The sequence below is a fragment of the Acytostelium subglobosum genome (assembly GCF_000787575.1).
Source record: "Acytostelium subglobosum LB1 DNA, scaffold: scaffold4, whole genome shotgun sequence".
NCBI lineage: Eukaryota > Evosea > Eumycetozoa > Acytosteliales > Acytosteliaceae > Acytostelium > Acytostelium subglobosum.
The window spans coordinates 364,993-385,821 of NW_012236528.1; the positions used below are offsets into that span (position 1 = coordinate 364,993).

The 20,829-nt window shown below is 42.1% G+C and overlaps 12 protein-coding genes across 12 annotated transcripts; 6 read left to right on the forward strand and 6 right to left on the reverse strand.

The window, feature by feature from the left end:
* Positions 1 to 193: 193 nt before the first annotated feature.
* Positions 194 to 1,221, reverse strand: SAMD00019534_023060 (hypothetical protein; the record flags this gene model as incomplete). The annotated part of the gene is made up of 3 exons (XM_012901604.1): positions 194 to 523; positions 597 to 707; positions 790 to 1,221. 3 exons carry the CDS (start codon positions 1,219 to 1,221, stop codon positions 194 to 196), a joined length of 873 nt encoding a protein of 290 aa, XP_012757058.1.
* Positions 1,222 to 1,721: 500 nt separating this feature from the next.
* On the forward strand, positions 1,722 to 2,391 carry SAMD00019534_023070 (hypothetical protein; the record flags this gene model as incomplete). Its single annotated transcript, XM_012901605.1, has 4 exons — positions 1,722 to 1,753; positions 1,868 to 2,032; positions 2,104 to 2,191; positions 2,272 to 2,391. The coding sequence occupies 4 exons, from the start codon at positions 1,722 to 1,724 to the stop codon at positions 2,389 to 2,391; spliced, it is 405 nt and encodes a 134-aa protein (XP_012757059.1).
* Positions 2,392 to 3,155: 764 nt separating this feature from the next.
* On the forward strand, positions 3,156 to 4,235 carry SAMD00019534_023080 (hypothetical protein; the record flags this gene model as incomplete). The annotated part of the gene is made up of 1 exon (XM_012901606.1): positions 3,156 to 4,235. The coding sequence occupies one exon, from the start codon at positions 3,156 to 3,158 to the stop codon at positions 4,233 to 4,235; it is 1,080 nt and encodes a 359-aa protein (XP_012757060.1).
* A 263-nt stretch (positions 4,236 to 4,498) lies between these two features.
* Positions 4,499 to 6,063, reverse strand: SAMD00019534_023090 (hypothetical protein; the record flags this gene model as incomplete). The annotated part of the gene is made up of 2 exons (XM_012901607.1): positions 4,499 to 4,542; positions 4,584 to 6,063. 2 exons carry the CDS (start codon positions 6,061 to 6,063, stop codon positions 4,499 to 4,501), a joined length of 1,524 nt encoding a protein of 507 aa, XP_012757061.1.
* Positions 6,064 to 6,249: 186 nt separating this feature from the next.
* SAMD00019534_023100 (hypothetical protein) lies at positions 6,250 to 7,017 on the forward strand (the record flags this gene model as incomplete). The annotated part of the gene is made up of 3 exons (XM_012901608.1): positions 6,250 to 6,263; positions 6,371 to 6,626; positions 6,718 to 7,017. 3 exons carry the CDS (start codon positions 6,250 to 6,252, stop codon positions 7,015 to 7,017), a joined length of 570 nt encoding a protein of 189 aa, XP_012757062.1.
* A 986-nt stretch (positions 7,018 to 8,003) lies between these two features.
* Positions 8,004 to 9,513, reverse strand: SAMD00019534_023110 (hypothetical protein; the record flags this gene model as incomplete). The annotated part of the gene is made up of 3 exons (XM_012901609.1): positions 8,004 to 8,868; positions 8,940 to 9,183; positions 9,258 to 9,513. 3 exons carry the CDS (start codon positions 9,511 to 9,513, stop codon positions 8,004 to 8,006), a joined length of 1,365 nt encoding a protein of 454 aa, XP_012757063.1.
* Positions 9,514 to 10,376: 863 nt separating this feature from the next.
* Positions 10,377 to 11,672, forward strand: SAMD00019534_023120 (hypothetical protein; the record flags this gene model as incomplete). Its single annotated transcript, XM_012901610.1, has 1 exon — positions 10,377 to 11,672. The coding sequence occupies one exon, from the start codon at positions 10,377 to 10,379 to the stop codon at positions 11,670 to 11,672; it is 1,296 nt and encodes a 431-aa protein (XP_012757064.1).
* Positions 11,673 to 11,734: 62 nt separating this feature from the next.
* Positions 11,735 to 12,607, reverse strand: SAMD00019534_023130 (hypothetical protein; the record flags this gene model as incomplete). The annotated part of the gene is made up of 1 exon (XM_012901611.1): positions 11,735 to 12,607. One exon carries the CDS (start codon positions 12,605 to 12,607, stop codon positions 11,735 to 11,737), a length of 873 nt encoding a protein of 290 aa, XP_012757065.1.
* Positions 12,608 to 12,677: 70 nt separating this feature from the next.
* SAMD00019534_023140 (hypothetical protein) lies at positions 12,678 to 12,830 on the forward strand (the record flags this gene model as incomplete). Its single annotated transcript, XM_012901612.1, has 1 exon — positions 12,678 to 12,830. The coding sequence occupies one exon, from the start codon at positions 12,678 to 12,680 to the stop codon at positions 12,828 to 12,830; it is 153 nt and encodes a 50-aa protein (XP_012757066.1).
* Positions 12,831 to 14,265: 1,435 nt separating this feature from the next.
* SAMD00019534_023150 (hypothetical protein) lies at positions 14,266 to 15,629 on the forward strand (the record flags this gene model as incomplete). Its single annotated transcript, XM_012901613.1, has 2 exons — positions 14,266 to 14,982; positions 15,069 to 15,629. Coding segments are annotated over 2 exons (1,278 nt in total), but the record flags the coding sequence as incomplete, so codon positions are not given.
* Positions 15,630 to 16,049: 420 nt separating this feature from the next.
* SAMD00019534_023160 (hypothetical protein) lies at positions 16,050 to 17,315 on the reverse strand (the record flags this gene model as incomplete). The annotated part of the gene is made up of 1 exon (XM_012901614.1): positions 16,050 to 17,315. A coding segment is annotated over one exon (1,266 nt), but the record flags the coding sequence as incomplete, so codon positions are not given.
* Positions 17,316 to 18,568: 1,253 nt separating this feature from the next.
* SAMD00019534_023170 (hypothetical protein) lies at positions 18,569 to 20,690 on the reverse strand (the record flags this gene model as incomplete). The annotated part of the gene is made up of 2 exons (XM_012901615.1): positions 18,569 to 18,671; positions 18,760 to 20,690. 2 exons carry the CDS (start codon positions 20,688 to 20,690, stop codon positions 18,569 to 18,571), a joined length of 2,034 nt encoding a protein of 677 aa, XP_012757069.1.
* Positions 20,691 to 20,829: the final 139 nt, after the last annotated feature.

Below are 20,829 nucleotides of genomic sequence, written 5' to 3' on the forward strand. Positions count from 1 at the left end.
CGAATTCTCTTAAACAAACAAACACGAATAAACGCAATGCTTAGGAGCGTGTCTTGGTCTTGGTTTGCCACGGCCTTGGCTCGTTCAATCTCCATAATAATAGTACAATGTATTGTCGTTGATCGTTGTCGGTTGTCGGTTGTCGGTTGTCGGTAGTTGTCGCACTCACTCGCTCACTTGCCAACACACCACACTACTGTAGCATCTTCTTGATGTTCTCCAACTCCTCGCGTAGTTTGACATCGTTGGGTTCCAGACGAATGGCTTGAACAAGGCATCGCTTGGCTGATTCGTATTGCTTGTTGAGTGAATAGGCTTGACCCATGCGGAAGTAGAACTTGGCACTGCTTCCGCCCAACTCCATGACCTTCTCGCAATTGGTTAACGCCAGTCTGCCATTGGCCAACTTAATATTACATGTTGCCAAGTTCAAGTACAACACAATGAGCAACTCCTTGAGGTTCTTTGACCTTGTATCGTCCAATGCCATCGTATATCTACTGTCTCCAAGTAGCCATACTCCCTGTAGTAGTAGTCGTAGCAAGTACGTTAGCAATGTCCCTCAGTCCTTTGTCATGTGACATAACATCGCTTACCTTAATGTATCTCTTCATTGCCAACTTGTGTCTCTGTTGATTAAAGTACTCATTGCCCTTATCCTTCTCATTCTTGGCCTTGGCAAGCAATGTATCAAAGTTGTTGTAGTCCTATTGAGTAGTGTTTGTTGTGCGTCCATTAGAGAGTGCTCGCTCGCATCATCACCAACGCGACACAGATGACCAGACTTACATTGACATTGTCAATCTTGAATGAGATGAGCTGAACTTTATAGGTGATGGATGTGTTGGGCGGGACGAAGGGAGGCATGCCATTCTTGCCATAGGCGTAGCGCTGTGTTGAGACGATCTCAGCATCCTCACCAACACGCATCGTTGGTATGGCCATCTCAATTGCCTCGACAACAGTTGATTGACCATGCTTGAATGTCAACGGTGTGTTATTCTGTACACTACTATCGAATAGAGGTCCACTCGATAAGTATGCTTCGTAATGTATAGTGACTATTGCGCCTCGTGCTGGTGGTAGTTCACCATGACCCTCCTTCAATACACGTTTAATCAAACATCCATCCGTATCCAATTGTATACCAGGTCTTCTAAGTTGTCTCTCTGCAGACGATGTAAGTGAAGGAGATGCTGATGGTGATGAAGGCATTGACATCTCTTCTATATATCTCTATATTTATCTGTATCAGTATCTTAAAGTTATTTAAAGAAATGAAAGTGAGATATCTCAACTTTGAAGATATTTGTTTGTTTGAGTAAGGTCAGATCAAATAAGTTTATTCAATTATAAGTAATAATCCCAAACAAATAATAATTATAAGTCAATGTTATATTAAGCATAAGATCGAGGTTGAGGATTATGTCGACGTAGCCCAACAACAACAACTAAACAAGTGCCATCATGATGGTCTTTCCCAGTTTATTGTGAACAACACTCACTCCCCCACTACCTCTAAACAAACAAACCCAGGGTTGTTGTGTAGATTGGTGATCAGCTCCCTCACACACACATACACACACACCTTAATTAAAGCCAATGTAGTCGACTTGATGAATGAATGAACAACTCAGTGTTTGTTTGTTTATTACTTGGTTACTTTAGCATAGAGAGATAGAGATAGAGATAGAGATAGTTAAATATATATTATAGAAACAATGAATTTAAATTGTAATCGTGATCTTGTTGTGTAAGTTTGATCGGTTGGTTGACGCCAACATCAAATCATTGAACCATTGATTGATTGACGCTAACATACATACATTCATATATACAATTGGACCGACTTATATAATGAATACAGGTTGATTGGATTTGCATGTTCATTTGCATTAGGCCTGTTGTTTAATATATTGGCATGTGTATTCTCAGAATCTGGATGGCCTATCATTATCGTTGCATTCTACTTCTTTACACCTCTGCCAACACTGCTACTCAAGAATAGGGATTCATTCTCAAGTGATGCTGGGTATGTTCCTAATTCGGAGCACATATGCCAAGTTACTAACTACATCATACTCACTCGCTCATTCACTATAGCTCTGTGAGCGATCTAGGATGGTTCTTGACAGGTCTATTTACAATTGGCGGTTTCGCTATACCTAGTATCTTGGCTCATAACTATATCGTAAGGGTCTATCTCCTCTTCCTTCATCATCCATTCAATCTTGTCTAACATCATGGACACCAAACATTTACATCATTTAGATAACATATAAAGCATTATGGTTTGCCCTTTCAGGTGGAGTAATAGTGTACTCCACCTTTGTAGCATATCTCAAATTCTTCCAACAAGGTGAGGACAAGATGTACGCCATCAACATGTAAATAAATCCTATCTAGATATTATCTTTTGTAGAAACTCGACCTATCAATCAATCAATCACTCAATCACTTAATCACTCAAGATACAGATACAGGATAAATAGAGATAAATGGAAACACTACAATATACATTATTACAACAGATTGTATCATTCATTGATCATAATGTTGATAGATTGATGTTGACATTGGTGTGTAGACGATGGTATTATGATAGAGAGAAGTACCTTTCATTCAACTTGAAAGGGTTATCAAGAGTCAATCCATCGTCAAGTGCACTAGTCTCATATCGATCAATCATACAACATACTATTGACAGCTACATCCAACCTGATACAATATTGATAACACCGACAGTAATCTTCTACTTTCAAGCAAAACATTTAATAGATTATATGAGTATGTCAAGAGGACTGGACTAGACTGGACTGGACTGGAATGATTCCATCACTCACTTGCTCACTCACTAACCCAATCAATCAATCAAACAATCATTCCAAGATAATGATCCAATCAAGATCAAACAGGCTTTGAGTGATATGATGAGTGAAAGATCATTCAATAGAGTGATATTTGAAGAGAATACTTTGTTTTGTGATTCATTCTGGTCATGTCATCAATTGTTTGATATGATCGACAAGTCGATAACACGTGATCATAACACAGAGATCATAATAACTCTTATATCAACACCTTCTATCCACCTACACAAGATCCCAGGTGTGACTACGATGACTTTCAAACTTGATCACATCAACCCTGACTGGATGCCAACGTCCCAGATGTTCCCTGCCACACTCACCAGTCTGTTCATCTCTGGAGAAACATTTACACATTCCCTGGACAACGTGCTCCCTGCATCCATCACCTTTTTGGACCTGAGCCAAGCCTACGCTTGGAATCTGCCCATCAAGGCTGCGGCAATGCCTCCACGCCTCAAGTTCCTAATACTTGGCGAGGGCTTTGAACAGGGCTTTGAAGACGACAATCGACATCCTTGGCCACGTGGAATAACAATCAATTTAAAGCTGACCAAGTTCAACCATCCTGTGATTCCCAATGCACAGGACTTAACACTCTACCTCCCATTGACATTCAATCAAGAGTGGATCCAGTGTCCAAACATTCAAACACTTTACTTGAATATGGCCACTCCAAGATTCCACTCTGACATCGTTTGTACCACACTTAAACGGTTGGTGCTGTCAGACATGAAGGCCCACGCGCTCATGTTCATCACACAATCCAGGTTCCCAATATTGGAGTCCATTGAGATTATAAGACTGGTCAGTGAGGATCAACAACATGGCGACCTCATCAGTCTGGAGATTGCATCAATGCCATTAACATTGAATGCCATGGTCATTGGCGTCAAATCTCCATCACAAGTGACATTCACATCATTTCCCCAAGGTGTTGTCCGGCTCACTATCGACTGCGAATACTTTAGATTGTCCAAAGGGTTGATACCATCATCCGTCAACAAACTCAATCTGATCAACTATAATCATCATGTCCATGCTGATGTCCTCCCGCACGCACTCACCTCACTCGACATGGATAATGATAAGTTTGATCCATCAACATTGCCCAACACACTCAAGTCGTTGTCATACTACCTCAATGCAGATGACCTTAGTAAGAGTGATGTATACAACTCCATATCAAATGTCATCGACAATATGCCAATGTCCATTACCAAGTTATGTGTTGCTTTATTTGGTAGCCCATATCGGGTCAGGCGAATATCCAACACAATGTTCTTCTACATACCCAAGTTCAGTCTACAAAGCTGTTTCTTCATCAGCAAAGATTCACTTTGTCAATTCATATCATCAAACATATAACATCCTTCCATTCAATCAAGATTTTAAGAGATAAATGGAAACACTTCCAAAATGATGGTAGGATTGGTGATCACTTGTAAGGTCACGCGAGCATTTATAAATATAGATACTCGATCACCATTAAAATGACTATGCCCCAAGTATAGTACAATTCTTTCCAATTGATTGATTGAAGTTTCTGGTTCAATCGTTGTAACTCTTTGAACCAACGGTATTGAATGATGTTAAATATTTTGCTCATTAAGTATCTCTTGGTATTTGATCTACTTGGCCTTGGTTGTCGTGACATTTGTTTGATAAAGCAGACCTGTATATCGTTTTGATCAGTCCATCCATGAATTGTCTTACTCTTTCTCAAGATTGCCAATGCGATTGCATCACCAGATGATGTTTTTCCAAGTCTTCTGATATGTGCACTCTCCAGTCCTTCAAAACTAATGTGAATATTGATGGTTGCCACATTTGGAGCAGTCAGTAGTAGTGATGAAACCAGTTGTCGCAGATTTAGTTTGGTCCTGAAGTAGGCAGTATGTGTCAATGACAAGGTATCCAGTTTGATCGATATCTGTCTTCTTCGCATCACTCTTCCTCGATTGACTGTAGAGACCGACACCGACTTGATCGACCCAGTCTTGCTTGTATTATTATGTCTCTCTGCGTACACCACCTGTTTGAAAGAGTACACGGCCAGTGTCTCTAGAGATGGAGGAAGTACAACATTCACACAAAGTTGCGAATAGTCCTCTCCAATCTTCAGACGGCTGAGTGCATCTGGCAGCGAGCCTGCTCCCAGTGGCTGGTTGAACATTCCACCAAACTTTAGTGATCTAAGTGATCTGGGTAGCACTCCAGGTCGGATAAAGTTGTTGTAGTGGTATCCAAAAGTGAGTCGTGTAAGATGTTCAGGCAACACACCTGGTTTGATCGTCCGCCTCGGAGATTGAGGATGCCATACCGACCACCGGAGTGATTCCAATGACTCTGGAAGCAATCCAGGTTGTTGCACCAAGTGTTGTCTCGATCCAATTTTGAGCTTCTTTAGTTGAGGTGGTAGTATGCCCGGTGTGAATCTGTCTCCAAATGTTAGAGAGGTGAGAGTGTCTGGAATAGGTTGGCTCAAGAACAGAGGCTCACTTATTCCAACGTCCACGACTGCAGAAGTTAGAGTTGTTGGCAATGGACTACTGAATCTCAAAAGATCGTAATGCAGTACCATTCTGACTGCCGTCATTTTCCCACATGGACTCTCGCTGGGACTGTATAATGTGATAGTGGACTGACCATATGGTGATGGCGGTTGCTCAAGTGTTGGGGGCGAGCCCGCTCGGATGCGCAAGGTCTGAATGGTGTCGGGTAGCACACCCTTTTCTAACTTTTTGTTGTACTTCTCAAAGATAAGGGTCCTCAGCCCAGGAGGAAGCAATGATTGGATTGTTCCATCTTCATTGGTGATGTGCAGGGGATGGTTGAACATCCCTCCCAGTGTCAATGATGTGAGGGATGAAGGGAGAGAGTCTTTAACGATTGGTGAGTTGAAGTTATCACCAAAAGTCAGCTCTGTCAACGTCTCTGGGAACTTTGTTATTGATTCAGAACAGTTGATGTATATCTTTGTTGGGCCCCATAATGCTGTTGACGATGATTGATGTTGTATAGATTCAGGGAGGATTAGACGACCTGAAGGAGGCATCAACTTGTCCATCAGTAATAACAACAAATGTTTGGATGTCAATGCAAAGCAAACAAAGTCAGAGATATCTGCTTCAAAGTACCTATTCTTCAATTGATATCCAATGTTAACTATTACCAATGGTGGTAGTGAATCCATAACTATATGTATATCTTTGTAGGAGTATGAATGAATGAATGAATGAGTGATTGATAGAGAGGCAATCCAATCTTGTAAAATCAAAAGTTGATCAAAACCAAGAAGAACTTCAAAAGTTAGTCATTTTGATCATCTCATTCAAACTCATTCATAGAGATAAGATATATATTATATATATTCAACCCAATGGGATACAAATGGTATGCTGACACTCATACACTCATCAATCAATTACACACGAATATACTAACTATCTTTGGAATGAATGATCGAATGATAACAGTATATTTAAATGTGATAATATAAGGGATTTAGATAAGAAGATAGAGTTCCTTGGTGGATCAAAGGTGTCGACATGGGCAATCAACTGCTCGTTGTATCATGAGAGATTGCCTGAGGGCTCGACAAGTACTCCAAGAGAGTTCCATCTCATCACCTTTAGCGAAAAGACAAAGAAGAGCTACATCGTCTCTCTGACAACTGTTGTCGAGGCAGATCGCGACATCTTAGCAATAATCGAAAAGACAAACAGTTACAAGAAGAAACAGACACATGAGATCACTGTAAGATCAATCATTCAATCGATCATTCAATCAATCACTCAACAACAGCAGATTGACTGACCGATGGGATCACATCACATCAACAATATAGGGCGCAAAGTATGAACTTGGAGACTTTGTAATAAGGCTGGGGCCTGTTCAATTACGTGCTGATGTAAAGGCGATTGTGATGGAGGTTGAGTACGCACCTTGTTTAATGACTTCATCACTGGGATTCAATTGCACAAAGTTACTACAAGAGTTCATCGTTGGATATCTTGGCTTTGCACCCGAGCAAGTTCAGACCACCTACGACTTTAGCGCATACCAACAATCACTTCATCCAATTCACTACTCTGACATGCACACCGCCATCCAATACGTCAACCTTTGCAAGAGTCTAGCAAGATGATCCATCCAACAAACCAAGCAATATATTGTATATTTTCACATCTAGTTTGATCACGACTCATCATTTTTCCAAACACTACACATCTCGAAGTAATGACGAATGGATGGAAGGATGGACAAAGACACCATTGTATTTATACATTGTGTCCATGTTATTTATTCATCTAATCCATAGTTTACCATTTTTAGGATGGAATCTTTACTTACGAATCCATAGGAGGCCACACCTGTATAGTTGAAGAATTGTGTATCACTTATTCGCATAAGATTAAGATATATAGATTGGTATCTTCTCTTGTATGAATAATAACTAATATTTGATCCAATGGTTTTACCTTTGTTTCTTGGATTTGTATAAAATGGACTTTGTTATTATTAACCAAAGTAATTATATCAGATCTCCATTTACAATCATTTATATTTGTAGGATCTTAATGAATTAAAGATTGATGTTAATATTTAATATTCTAAGATATATATTGGATTTATCCAATACTTACCTATTGAATATTTTGTAAAAATATTGTTATCCACTAAACTTGTTTGTACATATACAAACTCATTTCCATTTTTAAAATGGAAATAATTATTTCTTTATATGATTTTATTTCGATTAATCTTTCATTAACATTTTTAGATAATAAAGATGTATTATTAAAGAATAGATATTTGTTTCTATATTCAAATAATCTTTTACAAACTAATGACAACATTATACCATCCACATTTCGTGGAAGGTATGATAATATATGTTGGAGTAAAAGGAATTGGAATGTTTCCATTATTATTATTAACTATTATTTGTTTGCTTTGTCAGTATGGAATGTGAAGTGTCAACAAAAAAGAAAGTCCCTCCATCTTGAATATTAATAATAATAATAATAATAATTAAATTAAGATCAGATCCACAATTTGTTTGTTCCTGTGCAATTTAGATAAAATTTATGTGAACTTATGTACAGATTTAGATTGATTGATTGATTAACACTATACTCCCTCCATGGAGGGTATTGTGCTGGTGTCTCTTTGCTTGAACTTTAGCTTGATACGCTTCAGACTATGTAACTGTGGATGTTCATTGCTAACCTCGCTTGTGATGTCTGTCCCAGATGGTAGACTCAGTTCATAAATCTTTGTCTTCCAGTTTTCGCTACCCTGTTGTTGTTGATCACTCGCTTGATCCTCTTTGTTATTGATATCATTGTCATTGTCATCATCATAGTCATCGCTGTATTGATAATCCTCGTCTTCATCATCATCATTGTCTTGAACTCCATCAGTATGTGATTGATCCAGATCCAGATCACTCATGTCATCTAGACTTGGCTCATTATCAAAACTGTCATGATCACTACTGACTACATTTGTGTTGTTGAGTAGAGGGCCAACTGAATAGGCACTCTCATCTTGATCATCCTCGCTATCACTGTACAATCCTTTCCTTTTCAATGTGTTGCTGACTCCAATTCCTCCGCCTCCCGCTCCGTTACTGCTACTACCACCTCTTGTATGATGTACCACAGCATTCTCATCGACGGCGTGAACATGTTGCTGCTCTCTCGATGCTGAATCATTGTTACAATTGTTGTTGCTGTTGTTTGACGATGACACTGTATCGTCTACCTCTGATGTAAAGTCCTCTCGCAACCATGGAAAGTAGGTGAGTGATGAGCTTGAGCGATCGCCATAGTCAAAGAACAACTCCTCCCCACTTGCAATATGCCGACTTGATATCAACACAATCTTTGGTGCACCATCCACGATGATCTTGATCGGCTCAAGGTTGCCCTTGACCTTGTGATTGATGTATCGTCCATGTCCCAAATCCTCCGAGGGGATGGTCGGGTCGACACTATCATCCACATGCAAGGTGTCGATGTGTTAGCAAGCTGAGGCATGTGTCCTGTCCTGTTCTTCACTTACCACATGACTCGACCCTTGTGCTCAAAGAAGAAGAGGTAGCAATCCATTCTTCGTGTTGTGCTCGTGTGCGCATAGAGACGCTCACGCTTCAATGCCTCTTGCTTGCCAATCAACTCACCCTTGTACTCAACTACAAGTACTCCCGGCTCAATATCGTTGATCGCCTTTACACCATTGCCCTTGCCCTTTGACATTATGATCTCTGTTTGTACGAATCTGTTATTTACATAATCACTGACCAAGACTATCGATTGATTGATTGGGTAAGTGAATCATTCATTCATTCAATCATTCAATCATATCAATGAAACAACATACACTTCTTCTTGATATTGCTCACTGATAATCTATTTGTTGATGATATCTTCTTGTTATCTGATGAATTGTTGTTGACCTCGAACAATGAGTTCAGTTGATCGTAGAAGCATACATCAGCATCTCTACACTTGTTCTGTGCTCCAGTAGTATCATTGCTACCATTGCCATTGCTTCCATTACTATTAGTAGTAGTACTACTCTCTGCAGTATATATTGCCTCTAGAGCTTTAAGCGCTCTTGTCTTTGATCTCCTCATTCTCTCTCAATCTTGTAAAGTATATATAATATATATATGAAGTATACTTGAGTGAATGAATGAATGAAAGAGTAACTCTATACTACTTGGGTCACAGTCAGTCAGAGTGATATCACTCTACAACAATATTGTGATGATATTATTATTATTATCTCTATCTGTAACACTCTATCTGTCTATCTCGTGTTTGGTCACTCTACTAATCAATGCCACCACCCCCACCCCATTTATTGTATCGTTTGGAAGTTGAGAATGAGTGGGTCGTTTGGATGGGTTGGAAGTTGGTGTTTCCATCATCAATAAAACAAACCAAATCACTTAATCAATCATTTTTATGATATGTTTTTAGTTTAGAGATAAGATAACAAAGAGATAATCATTGAGCAACAGAGAGAATTAAAACATTGGTCATACATTGACAAACTTGGGTAAGCAGCAACGTGGTCTTCCCAAGGTGGTGATCTCGTGGTGGTGTCCACCAAACGGCACCAAGTCAAAGTTTTGAAATGAACTTGGAATGACCATTCATTCATTCAACTTATGTGACAGAGATAGATATTATGTTTGTGTCTATCTCTAACAACTAATAGTATTACAATTATATGATTATGGATTACATTATACCAATCAATAATGAAAATGACACAATCACTGACAACAACAAAGAAGTGAATAATAATAGTAGTTTGAGGAAACACTTGGCCATCACAAGTGTATTGTCAAACAAGTACTTATGGTATTGCATCCGCGAGACGTATTCAAAGGTGTCAGGAGTGGATAGTAAACAATGGAGAAGATTATCAAGTATCACATCAATCGATTGGTTCATCAAATATAACTACATACCATTATTACACGATAAAATGAAACATTATGGTATTGCATCGCTCAAGTACTCGGTCGATGGTTGCCGTCCACTTATACAACATATCGGCCGATTGGATCACCAGCTCGTGCTGCAGGCCTACCAGTCCAACAAACAACTGTTTGAACGTGCGTGCTATTTGATTGATGCCGCGGCAGAATCGCGATGTCTAGAGTTGGTCGAGTACTTCCACATAGAATCGTTCGCCACCTCTTTGCCATTCGCCACCACTGCCGCACTGCACATTGCTGCGATGAATGGTGACTTGGAGATCGTCACATTCCTTCATCTCAACAGATCCGAGGGGATCACTTTGATGACGTTCGACGCGGTATGCAAGCGTGGACACTTGGATGTCGTCGCCTACCTGCACGAGCATGGGATGGACGGGGGTGCCACGCCCATGGCCTTCATTGGCGCAGCGTCCAACGGTCATCTTGACGTGATCAAGTATCTGATGGAACATTGTCAACATGTTAAGCCGACATCCTACGCGATGGAACAGGCTGTGCGTGGTGGACACTACGACACGATGCGATACCTATTCGAGACGGCAGGCTTTAAGGACAGCAAACTACCCAAGAATATAATGGATGTGGCCGCAGCCAATGGACATTTGGACATTGTGTCCTTCCTCGATCTCAATCACAAGTCAATTGGCGCGACACCTGCCGCCGTGGACAATGCCGCGAGCAATGGTCATCTAGTCGTCGTCAAGTACCTCACACAAAACAGGACAGAAGGATGGACAGCAAAGGCAGTGGAGAACGCATGTGCTGAGGGCTACCTTGATATTGTGCATCATCTGGTCCGTCTGCGGCCCGACCTTGGCGGACCGCTATGCATGGTCAGAGCGGTGGAGAATGGACATTTGGAAGTTGTCAAGCTACTCATGGCTAATGGCTATCTCACCAAGTGCAAATATCAATACTATCTCGTGGATCTGGCCGTCAAGCATGGCAGGTTCGAGCTGACCAAGTTCCTGTTTGAGAACACCACCGGCGAGATATCACAATCTTGTATCAACTGGGCTGTACAATTCAATCACGCCGACATCTTGGACTACCTCATTATCAACTACAAAACAACCGATACAGTATGGCGCAGTGCTCTCGAGGCTGGATGCATGGCTGGCTATCTGGACATTGTGCGATGTATAAAGAAGCATCGACCCGCACTCGAACTGTCCGCGCTCAGCACCAACATTGCTCTACTCGAGTCTCGTGGACGCTTCAGCATCCTTCACTTCCTTTATCCAGACAATGAGCGATGGGCACCACCTCCACGCGACTAAGTGTACACTAATAATGTTCATAAACTTATTTATTAACAATCAAACGATCAATCATCGATGATTTACGCACAACATACATTGTTGTTTGTATTGCTATCGACGACACGGAAGTAATGGTAGAGTTTGGAGTTGGGACAATGTTGGAAGCTGCCATACTGCTGCACAACACTGTCAATGACGCATACTGGTGGGATGTTGATTCTGTTGAGTGAAGGACACTTGTTCAGCATCTCCATGACGGGCGCCATGCGACGTGGCATGTAAAGAAAGTCGATTGACTCGATGCTAGAGTCGGGAGACTGCAGTGCAGCGACAATCTCCTCACTGTAGGCACAGGTGATCTTCTTCAAATGTCTATTCGCCTTGATGTATGATACCAGGAGTCTGTTGTACTTTGTCTCCAGACCAAGGAAGCTGAGCTTGATGTGGCGGATGTTGGAGGCACAGTCCAGCTGCAGGCTTGCGTTCTGATCGATCGAGTTGGATTGGAACGTTTCGAGTTCCAGCGTGTCGAGTTCGAGACGCACTGGCTGTGTCGATCGCATCAGATAGAGTGGCGACATGCGCAACACACGCAGCGAGGACATTGACATGGTCCATCGGCCAATGTCACCTGTGAAGCGAAACTCGAGAGGTGACTGAATCTGAGGCAGTGCCAGATGTGTGATCGATGTCTTCTCGGTCAGCGCTCTCTCCAACGAGTTGATCTGATGACACTTGGCAAGATTGAGGTGCTTGAGCTTGGGGAAGGTGGCAACGTGCTTGCTGAATGCGGCCGTGTCGCCTCGCGCCCATATGTCCATCGTCTCGAGCTCGCCAAAGCACTCTGGTGTGATGACCGACATGAATGTGTCGAGTGCCACGCTGTCCATGATGCCCAGACGCAGGTGTCTGAGTGTAGTACGCTTGCCCAGTAGGAATGTGAATATTGGCATCCAGTCACGAATGTCAATGTTGTTGATCTGAATGGATTGAAGTGGTGCACTCGGATGCACGTGTGCCACCATGTCCATTATGTTCTTGTCACTGTCGATTGCATTGATTAGACTCAGATGCGTGAGGTTGAGCAATCGCGATGTAAGCCTCAGAGTGGCCGGTGTGATATCGGTCTTCAACGAGAAGACATTAACGTTTGACACATCGATGTTGTCAAACTGAGCGTGATCGGCACTTGGACTATGAGACTTGATTCGATCAATTCGTTTCAGCACTGAGAAGCGTGAAGCGATGTGTTGTTGAATGTTATCGCGGCAATGCAGCTTGGCGTATGTCTTTGCGACTAGTGAATGGAATGACCAACTAACCAAATCCAATTGTATCTTCCAATGTTGACTCAGCACTGGATCATTGAAACACAGTTGAATAATGTATAACTGTATAATATGAGGTAGTACTGGTGTTCTGATCGTCTTCTGATGGTTACCATCAGTTAATAATTGTTGTTGTTGTGTGATTATGAATGTCTTTTTGTTATTGATATCATTGTTATTGTTGATGTTGTTTGGATATAGACCAGCTTGTACATATGATAATAGAGTTGGCATGATCAATAACCTTAGATATTCAATGTATCTTAATAATATATTGTTATAATAGTATATGAATAGTACAATACAACTATATGATAACAACTGTATAGTTGTGCTAATATAATATACATCACTTAACAGTCTAATCATTCTTTGTTTGTTCTAGTGCATGTATCTATGTATGTATGATTGTAATAATATTATGTGTTTGATTGTACCTAAGTAAAATGATTGAATAATCAGAGTAACAAACAATCAAGCATTCAAGCTAAGTATATATAGCTTGTTGTTGTAATAGTATATATATATAAGTAAGTAGTAGTGGTGTTGTAATAGAAGTGAATGTGTGAGTTGTGTTTGTTGTTGTAACAGTGTTGTATTTGTGTGTTCCCAACACAACTTGGCCCTGGTGTGTAAAGGAGAAGCTGTTGTGGGTGATTCATTGGTTGCCTTTGTCAAGAGGCGTGCACGAATAATGGGGGTTGTAGTCAGGGTAGTGTCGTTGGTCCCATCGGTTTCAATTTCAATTTCCGAACTCACTCTCGGCCCTTCTTATTTGTTCTCTCTCTAGCAATAATAATAATAATAAGTCCTCTTTAGGAAATAAGATATTATGGTTGATTATGTTTGTTCTTCAAATTACCAATCTATCTATTATTTAGGGATACAAGTTGTTGGTTTGACTTATTAAGTCTTTGTGTAAACAAACACAACATTGTGTTTGGAATCCATGTGGATTAGAAATGATATGTTGATCGATGTAACTCCTTTATTTATTTATATAATAGAGTATTAGAGTAGTTGATTGAGATGAGGATGAATCAAACAGAACCCTATTCAACAAACAAAACAAGATCTGAACATTCATGGAAAAATCAGACAGGTTGCAGGCTGTTCTTCGACTTGGAGATTAGATTAGTCGAGCCAAAGACATCGGACACAAGGTTGGAAGATGGGTACAAAGGAAGGGACTTATATATTAACAAACATAGTTGATTGATTGATTGATATACAATAACTTAAATAACATCATAAATATAAATATAAATACAAATAATAACATTATGTCTACATTCAAGATTATAAAGGCAGATGGAGAAGAGCGCAGGGTATCAGGTTATAAATATGTACAGCCACCTGCTAGCTCTAAACAGTTTGTTAGTATGAGGTTGGGCAACACTGCTTTGCCAGCATCAGTTGATCTACGTCAGCATATGACCGATGTAGAGGACCAAGAAACTACCAATAGTTGTGTGGCCAATGCCGTTGCTGGCGCCTACGAGTACCTTATCAAGAGATATCACAATGATGATCAATACGACGTGAGCCGTCTATTCATCTATTATAACGCTCGTGGACTTGAAGGTGATGGCGAGATCGAGGATGAAGGATCAATCATCAGCTACGCCATCGAGGGCTTGAAGAAGTATGGTGCGCCATCAGAGGAGATCTGGCCATTCGATGTTGACAAGGTCAATGAGGTGCCCCACCAAGAGGCCTACGAAGAGGCCGCCCAGTTCCTGATCGAGGACACTGAGTTGGTGCCAACCGACTTGACTGCATGGAAGAAGTGTCTGGCCGAGGGCAACCCCATCATCTTTGGCATGAGTCTCTACAACTCATTCGACTCGCACCGCAAGAAGGGACTGGTACCAGTGCCCTCGCCAAACGAAGAGACACGTGGATCACACGGTGGACATGCCATGCTCTGTGTTGGCTACAATGACACTGACCAAGTATTCATCATCCGTAACTCTTGGGGTTCAACTTGGGGAGACAATGTATGTACCTGGACTCAATCAATCAATCATGGAATCATTCCAATCACTCAATCACTAACTCAATCAATCAATCAATTCAAATACAGGGCTACTGCTACATCCCCTACAGGTACTTGATAAGCAAGAAACATAATTGTGGCGACAGTTGGATTATCAAGAGACTTGAGGTGCTGGACCTGGACGAGGAGGCATGGGGCGATGATGAGTCCATAATGGAGGATGTCGAGAATGAGTTGTCAAACATGACCGACGAGGAATACGCAGAGTTTATGGATGCAATGGGCGACTCACCATTTGAATACCGTCTTGCCCGTCTATTCCTGCATGCTGCATCGGCCGACGATGAGCTGACCGAGGAGGAGCTGGACGGCATCACCGACTATCTTCAACAGGTACTCGATAGCTTGTGTATTAAGATGGGTGCTGGACGACTGCTCAACCGTTGTCTACGCGATTTCCAGAGAGAGTCTGATGAAGATGTCGAGGAATTCCTTCAAGAGACCATCGAACTATTTGCTGAGAACCTATCCAAGCCAACACTTGGCGGTCTCGTTGCCAAACTGGAAGAAGTCGTCAGTGGTGATGATCTTGCCGATGAAGAGGCTGAGTTCATTGACATGTTGGTGGAGCAATGGCAGATTGATGAATAAATACCTTATGGATCATTTTGGTTTGTTGACTTGATGATATTTTGGAAAGTTTAGGGATTGATTAAGTTTTGGAAGTGTGGGCAAGGCCCTTTAGGGGCTTTTAAATTGAAGTAGTGATGGGCCAGGGCTTTGGAGGGCACTTAGCAGTTTGGATACTTCGTTTAAAGAAATTCATAGGTAGAAGGATCGAACCCCTCATTGTGTAGTACACAGTTAGCTCAATTGGTAGAGCGATGAAACAAAAAATACCCTCCAATTGCGCCATCCCTCTTTTTAATTATGCGGCCACTGTCCTGACTAGTCAGAACTGTTGTAAATTAATGCTGCCACTGGACTGGAAACAGAGTTACCACTCCTCGCCAGAGTCTCAATCGGTGAGGGGATTAAAAATTTTATTAATAATTAATTAATAAAAATTTAATTGTTAAAGAAATACTCAAGATCAATTTGGAGGAATTGTCTTTGGTAGGCTGGGATGATTGGAAGGATGTTGGGGTTTTGGCTGGCTACACTCACGTACATTTGGTTGGCAGTAAAGTCGTAGACGGCAGAGTGTATGTCTCCAGTCTCTTGCTGGCCCATGATGTCAATGTAGGCACGAGCATCAAGTTGACCATTCTGGTATTGTGCCAATTGTGATGCCAAACACTTGTCACCGCTAGGTTGTACATGTTTGTCAATGTATACTATGTTGGGCATCAGTGGATGTGCTGGGGAGGGCGGAGCAAAGCCTGGGAATGGGGTCTTGTCATCAAACACACGAACGACGTCATGTGAGTACTCGACGGCCCTAAAGTCGTTGGTGGAGTTTGATCCAAGTCCCACGTAGATGGAGCATGTGCGATGTGCGTTGTAGATCCTGTTCAAGGCCTCGTCGATAGAGTTGTCAAACTGCACAATGTCATGCAGTAGGAAGTGCCAGGGGATGCCAACACGTGATGATGTTCCGTTGTAGGCGATCCAGACCTTTTCACATATGGCAGTCCTCTGCGAGTAGCCTGTAAGCACTCCAATGAATCCTGCCCAAGACAGAGAGGCAAAGGTGTTGCCTCCATCAGTTGGATGTGATACGGTGACCACGGGATGGTACCTGAGTGGGGCGTTGGGACTAAAGTCGAGGGCGCGCAACTGCATCAGACCACCATTGACTGTGGCTGGACCCCAGGCACCGACCATGGTGCAGGCAGCCTTGATAAGCTCGGGGAACATGTGCAGCTGGAGGATGGTCTGGTATGGGATGCCACTGGCGTCGGCCATACCGTGCATCTCTTGGAAGAAGTGCTCAGGGGTGTAGGCACGGGTGACGTCGGCGGTCAGATCCAGGACTGCGCCAACACCCTTCTCCTCGAACAGGTCGACCCATTCCAAGGGGAGGTAGTTGGCATATTTCTCGACCAACTCGTTGACGGCCTCTGTCATGAAGCCAAAGAAGTCGGCGTAGATCTCGTGCATCTGGGACTTGAGCAATGTTCCCTGAGCGAAGCCACGTTGGTATGCAGTGCCATATGCCTGTAAGATGTAGACCTGATTGTCTGATGGGCCAGTGACATATAACTTTCCATTCTCAGTTGAATTGATATATACAGCTGATTGATTATAAATTGGATATGGATTATTGGTTCCCTTGCACTGTCCATTGGACATGCCAGCCAACAAAGACAGAGTCAATGTCAATAATATTAAATAATAATTATATGACATATTTTATATATGTATGATTGATTGATTGATGAGAGTGAGTGATGTTAGTGAGTAAGTTGAATATTGTGTGAGTTGGAAGTAGTTGACTAGACTTACCTATCATAGTGTGATTGACCTTGGACTACACAAGTGTAAAGTTGGAAGAAATTTAAGATACCTGGTGATCCTGAACATTGGGACCAGAGTTTGGCCCAAAAGTAGATAGTTCCAGACAAGACCACGCGACTCCACAATTGCAATGCGCCCAAATGGAAACAAATATCTTTTCCAGCTCGTAAACGCATCACGAAAAACATCATGTACATCACCATTTGATCAAGAGTGTATCTAAGATTACGATAGGTCGATCACTCACACCATCCCTCTCTCTCTCTCTTCTTCTAGGCCACTTGTTAACATCATGTTCAAGATTGGTCAGCAAAGACATCTATATCTTAAGATTTGTATTTGTTAGCTACTGATTGGGTTTGATGACCTTGCATATGTTTGTCATGTCATCGTGTAGGGTCGTATCTGTACTTGTTTCTGTTGGTTGGATGTATCCCATGCATCGGTATGGTATGTATCCATTTAATGCAATTTGAATTGAACACTAGTGTATACACACAACTTCAACTTACAATTAGTACTATTCTTCTTCATTCATTGCATGTTTATTATATCTCATCGATGAATATGATAGACAGATAATTCAAATGAATAAACGATGATGTCATTCGAGTGTTTGATTTACAACAAATAGATCACCCCAACACACAAACACAAATCCAATCTGGAAGATTCGAATGGTTCTCGAAATGGACTACACCTTTTGACATCTTGGTCAAAGTTGGTTATGTTTGACCTAAATTGTTGAACTACAATGAAGATTATAAATAGGAACAACTTGTCATAATTGGAATATATCATCCAATCAAACATCAACATAATATCAATAATTATAACTAAAATGAACAAGATTACTATACTCTCATTGTTAATTGTCCTCATTCTATCCTTGATTGCTTTGTCTCAAGGACTTCAGGAACAAGTCAACAATGTTGAAGCCCAAACTGATTCATCATGGCAGTAAGTATACATATACTATATATATTAATACTGTAATACTAACATTGTCGTTTCCTGAACAAATAAATATAGACCAGCTAAATGTGAGGATACCAGACTTGGATGTTAAGTAAACATTTGAATGAATGGTTGATTGAATAATAATAAATAAATATTTATTATTATTTTTACTTCCTATTATCTAAATTCTGGATCAACTCTCCATAAAACTCCACTCCACTTAAAGACAGAAAGTTATGGCTGGTACTATTGTGTCCTGTTTGTAATATCCTGTTGTTGTTGATTGGTTGTGATTGGATTAGATTGGATTGAGTGATTGGATTGATTGATTGAATGGGATTGATGGAAACAAACATACCTGAAATACCTATATGGTGATGAACATTGGACAGACCAGGTGTGTGATACATAGTTGGAATTGAGTGCCAGATCATTTTGGTATCGTGCAATGTTGAACCAGTCGTGTGAATCCTCTGAGCCTTGAAGTACCCAGTTGCGGAGACAGTCCTGTTTGGAGTTTCCACCATGTCGCAATGTGTAATACCTTGGGATGAGCATGTTGCTGCCACCCAGGTCAATGCAGAACCAGCTCGATGGCACGTCCTTGGTCCAGCACTCGGTTGGCTTCAAGTCGGCAATGTCACTGGGCGCACCCTTCTCCATGGGCGACGCGGTGATCTTGACGCGAGGATTGTCGGCTGTTGGTGTCAGGGCTGGGTTGGTCCACTCGGTCGTGTAGCCGTTGGTGCCAAAGTAGTAGAGTACGCCCTTGCTGTCATAGTCGTGAACATAGTCAAACAGACGTCCGGGGATCTTGCGCTTCATGAAGCGTGGGTCGGACAGCCGCTTCTGCAGCGTCGCCGAGCCCGGACACTCAAAGTTGCCCAGACGGATCATCAGGCCGTCTGTGAGCAGGTCCTGCGGCACTAGCGGGTTCTGTATGACCTGCAGGAACTCGGCGTAGCTTAGGTAGGGGAAGCGAACCTTCTCAAACAACTGCTCAATCTGCTGCGATGACAAGAGGTCCGACTTGGAGTCCACGTACGAGCAGATGGCAAGATACACATTGAACTCTGAGAAGACAGAGAGTGAAGGATGCTCCAGTATCTGAAGGAACATGTCGAATGGAAGGAATGAGAATGTGTTTGTGTTTGACTTGGTCGTAGTCGCGGTCGTCGTCACTGATGGTGTTGATGTTGCTGTCGTTGTCATTGTCGCAGTCGATGCATTCGATGTCGATGTAATTGATGTCGTTGATCCAGTCTTTGATGATGATGATGTCGGCTTGCTCGCAGGAACAACAAGCTCATTCTCTACGATCTGATTAAAGTTACGTGCAATGACAAAGATACATCGAGGAATAAGCTCTGTTGTGTTGAACTCGATGGCCTTGTCAAGCCATGTGGTGACATTGGTGCTGGTGATGTGTTCGACTATGTAGTCCGATACCAACTTCTTGAGCGAGTGTATCAAGAAGTGATTGGCGTAAAAGAGTATGCTGACGCAGTTGTCATCGTTGATGTCCAGCTTGCCCTTGTACATGTAGGTGACGATTAGGTCGAACGTGGTCGAGTCCTCCCGGATCTCCAACTCGATGCGCAGATGGCCGCTGGCGTCCCAGCAGATGTTGGGCTTGGGCTGATGATTGTTGAACTGCTGCTTGATCTGCGACAGGGGTATCAGGAACGAGGGTGAGGCGCTGGGGTCGCGGTGGCCCGATGCCGAAGGCAGTGGCGGCAGCGGCTTGGCCGACAGGTCGATCGAGTCCGATGTGTGACGTGAGTGTTTGGATGGTGGCTGCAGGCCAGACGGACTGCCGCTGCCGGGAGGGCTGTGCTTTGATTTGTTGGATGATGATGAAAAGAGTGACGATAATGATCGTGTGAGTGATGATGTTGTCTGGCGTCTTGTAACTGGTGGATGTTGTTGTTGTTGTTGTAGGTGAGTTGGTGATGAGCTCTGACCTGATTGAGTACTGTTTGGATTCGACTTGACCCATGACGATGATGATGATGATGTTGTTTGAGTGACAGGTGTACCAATTGTTGGTACCAGTACTGGAGGTGTTGGTGTTGGTGTTGGTGTTGTTGGTGCTGATACTGATGATGTTGATGTTGACGATGATGGCAGTAGTATACCACTCATCTTTATCCTGTTTGATCCAATGCCATTATGCATCTTTGTCTTGCCTTGATGATTGTCGTATACACTGCCTGGTGACTGAGGCGATAATATAAGGAATGATGTTGATTGTGATGTTGACGGAGGTGATCCCGCAGACGAAGGCATCGTTCGTATCAGTGATAGAGTTGGTGATGTTGCTGTTGTCGTCGGCGTCCCCATCACTGCGCCACTACTATATAATTGACTACCATTACTACTTGTCGAGTTGAACGATGGTGATAATGGCTGATTGAATATCTCTGTA